The sequence below is a fragment of the Rhinopithecus bieti genome, unplaced genomic scaffold, assembly GCF_001698545.2.
Source record: "Rhinopithecus bieti isolate Rb0 unplaced genomic scaffold, ASM169854v2 scaffold_47952, whole genome shotgun sequence".
NCBI lineage: Eukaryota > Metazoa > Chordata > Mammalia > Primates > Cercopithecidae > Rhinopithecus > Rhinopithecus bieti.
In genome coordinates this window covers 1,906,650-1,909,932 of record NW_016820098.1, presented here as the reverse complement: position 1 = coordinate 1,909,932, position 3,283 = coordinate 1,906,650, and the positions used below count along the sequence as shown (strand labels likewise).

At 46.6% G+C, this 3,283-nt stretch overlaps 1 protein-coding gene across 2 annotated transcripts in view; it reads left to right on the top strand.

Annotated features, from left to right (window-relative positions):
- Positions 1-1,277: 1,277 nt before the first annotated feature.
- Positions 1,278-3,283, top strand: part of GRHL2 (grainyhead like transcription factor 2) — a 189,139-nt gene continuing 187,133 nt past the window's right edge. Inside the window, exon 1 of one of the 2 annotated variants that reach the window (XM_017859460.1) lies at positions 1,278-2,440. Coding sequence is in view for 1 of the 2 variants with exons in the window: in XM_017859459.1 (XP_017714948.1) it covers positions 2,624-2,643 (20 nt within the window). In the remaining variant the exon portion in view is untranslated. Of the gene's footprint in view, positions 2,644-3,283 lie in introns of both variants that reach the window. The other variant, XM_017859459.1, reaches the window with a different exon arrangement.

The following is a 3,283-nucleotide window of genomic DNA, read 5'->3' as shown; positions in this document are numbered from 1 at the left end:
AAAAAAAAAAAAAAAAAAAAAAAAAGAACTCAAATTTTACCTTCTGTACCTTTTCTTGGGCTGTTACTAAAACATGTGCCATGGAAAATGAAGCAGTAAACCAAGAAAGAGGGCACAAAACACAGAAATGGGGTTTCTCACACTACAAATTAAGGAGTGTCGCAGGCTTGGCGAGGTGGCTCATGCCTGTAATCCCAGCACTTTGGGAGGCCGAGGCAGGTGGATCACCTGAGGTTGGGACTTCTAGACCAGCCTGACCAACATGGAGAAACTCCGTCTCTACTAAAAATACAAAATTAGCTGGATGTGGTGGCACATGCTTGTGATCCCAGCTACTTGGGAGGCTGAGGCAGGGGAATCACTGGAACCCGGGAGGCAGAGGTTGCGGTGAGTTGAGATCACACCATTAAACTCCAGCCTGGGCAACAGAGAGAGACTCTGAAAAAAAAAAAAAAAAAAAAAAAGGAGTGTCCCAGGATGACACTTGAGCAGTGGATTCACAGAGCAACTCATCTCCACTGAAACAGTAGAACAATGAATTTCTGGAGGAATTGTTTTCAGGGGAAAATTGGAATTGATTGATTGATCATTTGGAAAATAAACATGATAGTCATTTGATAGACCAGTTGTAGAAAAATATCAGGATAGGTGCATAATAAATTAAGTAAATAGATACAAGGTTTCATAAGAAAGAAAACAATAATAGAACACTATTGGCTCTGTTGTCATTGCTATTGGCATAGTCACTTAGCTCCTAAACTGCGAAAGTGCTGTGTTGGAAGGAGAAGTTGCTTGGCATGGAAGAGCTAAATCCTAATCTGAAGCAACAGGTAGTCAGAGCACAACATCTATTGGCAAATCAAGAGATGGCAGTATAAATTATTTAGAAATAGGGAGGTGAATGACAGAAGAGACAGATAAAAGTGGAATGTGGCTGCCTCTAAAAAGGAGAGGAACATGATAGGTATTGCATTATCTTAAAATATTATATTAAAATAGTACCTGCATTGTCTTAAAATATATTAGTTTTTAAAGTGTGTGTTTATATTGTTTTAAAAAATACAATTTTGAAATTTATTTGTTGAAAATGGACACATGAAACAAACCAAACCTTGTTTTATCGTGTAATTTTCAGAAAATATGTGATCCATAAAGATTAAAAGAAAAGTTGTATGAAGTCTGGCAGCTTTAGTATTAACTTGAAATAAAATGTGGCAAGCTTTCCACGTCCTCCTTTATTTCCACAATCCATATGTACGAGCTAGATCCCAGTCAGAACTTCCACAAACACTTCACTCTTTGGTAGCGGCGGTTAGAAATTACACCTCTGCTAATTTGCGTTGTTCCCAACCAGGAGAAACATTACCACACAAAAAATCAGTTTCATCCTGCAGTGTTTCCGTAGCAACCATATTGGGCTGGAAGAATAAAGCACCTTTGTAGTAGTAGCGTCTATTGAATTACAGTGTAAATGTTGATGCCTGCCTGGAAACGTCAAATGACAACAGGTTTACAGAACGAATTCAGTGGTTGTTTGCAGCTCTGGAATCCCAGGCTGCAGAGTTGAGATCGAAGAGGCGCGCCTGGCCATCTTAGCGTCCATTCAACCAAATCTCCTCACTCCATCAAAACCACGCCACTCCCCACCTGCCCAGCTCGTAAAAGGATGCTCACCTGCTTGAAAATCTGTAATATATCTGATGTCTTTTACACAGCAGGACACGAAAAGTGTTTGTTGTGGATAAGAATGTTAAAAATTCAATTACGCAACAGACCAAACTTTGTGCTTCTTTCCCCCTCTCAGCACAAAGTAACTTTAGTCCCGTCCTCTTCTGCCACTGTCAAACAGCCCTGTTACTGTGGGCATTAAATGCCTTGTGGCGTACTGCGCATTTGATTCTGGTTGACTTGGGATACCTGAGCTAGGCTCTCATTAGTTCTTCCGCTCGACCCATAATTCCTAGTGTTTGCAGGTGTTGCATTCCCCCAACCCCTTTCTTCGCTTCAACCAGTACCCCCGACCTTCCCATCCCTGCCTTGGAGAAGGAGGAAAACGCAGCTTGAGGTCTACTCGAAGAACTGACCCTCAGCTCTCACAGGCTGCCGCCGAGCTGCAAGCATGCCGCCGCTCCACTCAGGTAAACTTCGGAGTGAGTTACCTTCACTTGGAGAAGGGCCTTACCTGAGTGCGCCTCTGCCAATGGCAGCTCACCTGAGGGAGCTCCCCAGCCAATCATCGCGCAGCTCGTCCCTCGGGCTTGTACCCTTTAGTGAAAGAATTCAGCTCCTTGCGAGAAAGTTACCTGTGGCCGCCCAAGTCCGCCACTTTCTGCTCTGTGTCTGCCCATTGCCACGATCCAGGAGGACTCCGCGCCGCCCGGCCGCCTCCGAGCTCGGGCCCCATGTGAGGGGCCCCCCCTTATCCCACCTTTCCGGCTAGGTGAGGGCGTGAGCGGGCTAGCGAGCGAGAGTGGTGAGGGGGGACGGAAAAGCAGAATTACCTGTAGCTCTTGTTCTGCCATCTCGGGCGCTCTCACACACCTTCACCTGCACAGACTTGAAAGTCCAGTTTCACCAGAGGCTGAGGCTCCAGGAAAAGGGGAGCAAGTTCATTGGATCAAACATGTCACAAGAGTCGGACAAGTAAGTGGATCACACGCGCCGGCTGCTGCTACTACCACTTTGGGCTGATGGCAACTGGTTTGTTATGTTTTTGTTTTTGTTTTTTTTAAGTTGCTATTGTTGGTATTTTCCTTCTTTTCCTTTTCTTTTTGGTGGATCCAGACTTTTCCGCATTATGTTTCTACCCTGATTAAGAGGAGAAACCCTACAACAATGTGAATGTTTAATATCCCCTTTGGGCCTTGATAGTAAAAGTGGGTTTTCCTTTTCCTTCCTCCCTTAGGAATGGTCTCAGCTCCCGCTCCCGGATGAATACTTGGATATTGCCAGAGGTTTTGGTAGATGGGCGCGGGAGGCCTGCTCTTCCCCCTCTGCTTTAGCTGCTCCCACCGATCTGGCGTTTAGGGCCATTCGGAAGTTCAGCTTGAGTTCCTTCGATTTGTCCAAAGGGCCTACTGGAAAAGTGGGGCTTGGCCGCTTTTGTGTGACCGCAACAAAGAGCTTTTATACTGAGGCAGAAACGGCCATCTTCTCGCACCGGGCAGGAGGGTGGGCGTGAGTGCGCGCCGGCCTGTGGCCCCGAAGGGAGGCCAGGCGCTGGGAGGCCGGGGGGCGCGGGGGCGGCCGTCGCCGTCTCCCACTCCCTCGACATCCCGCCTCC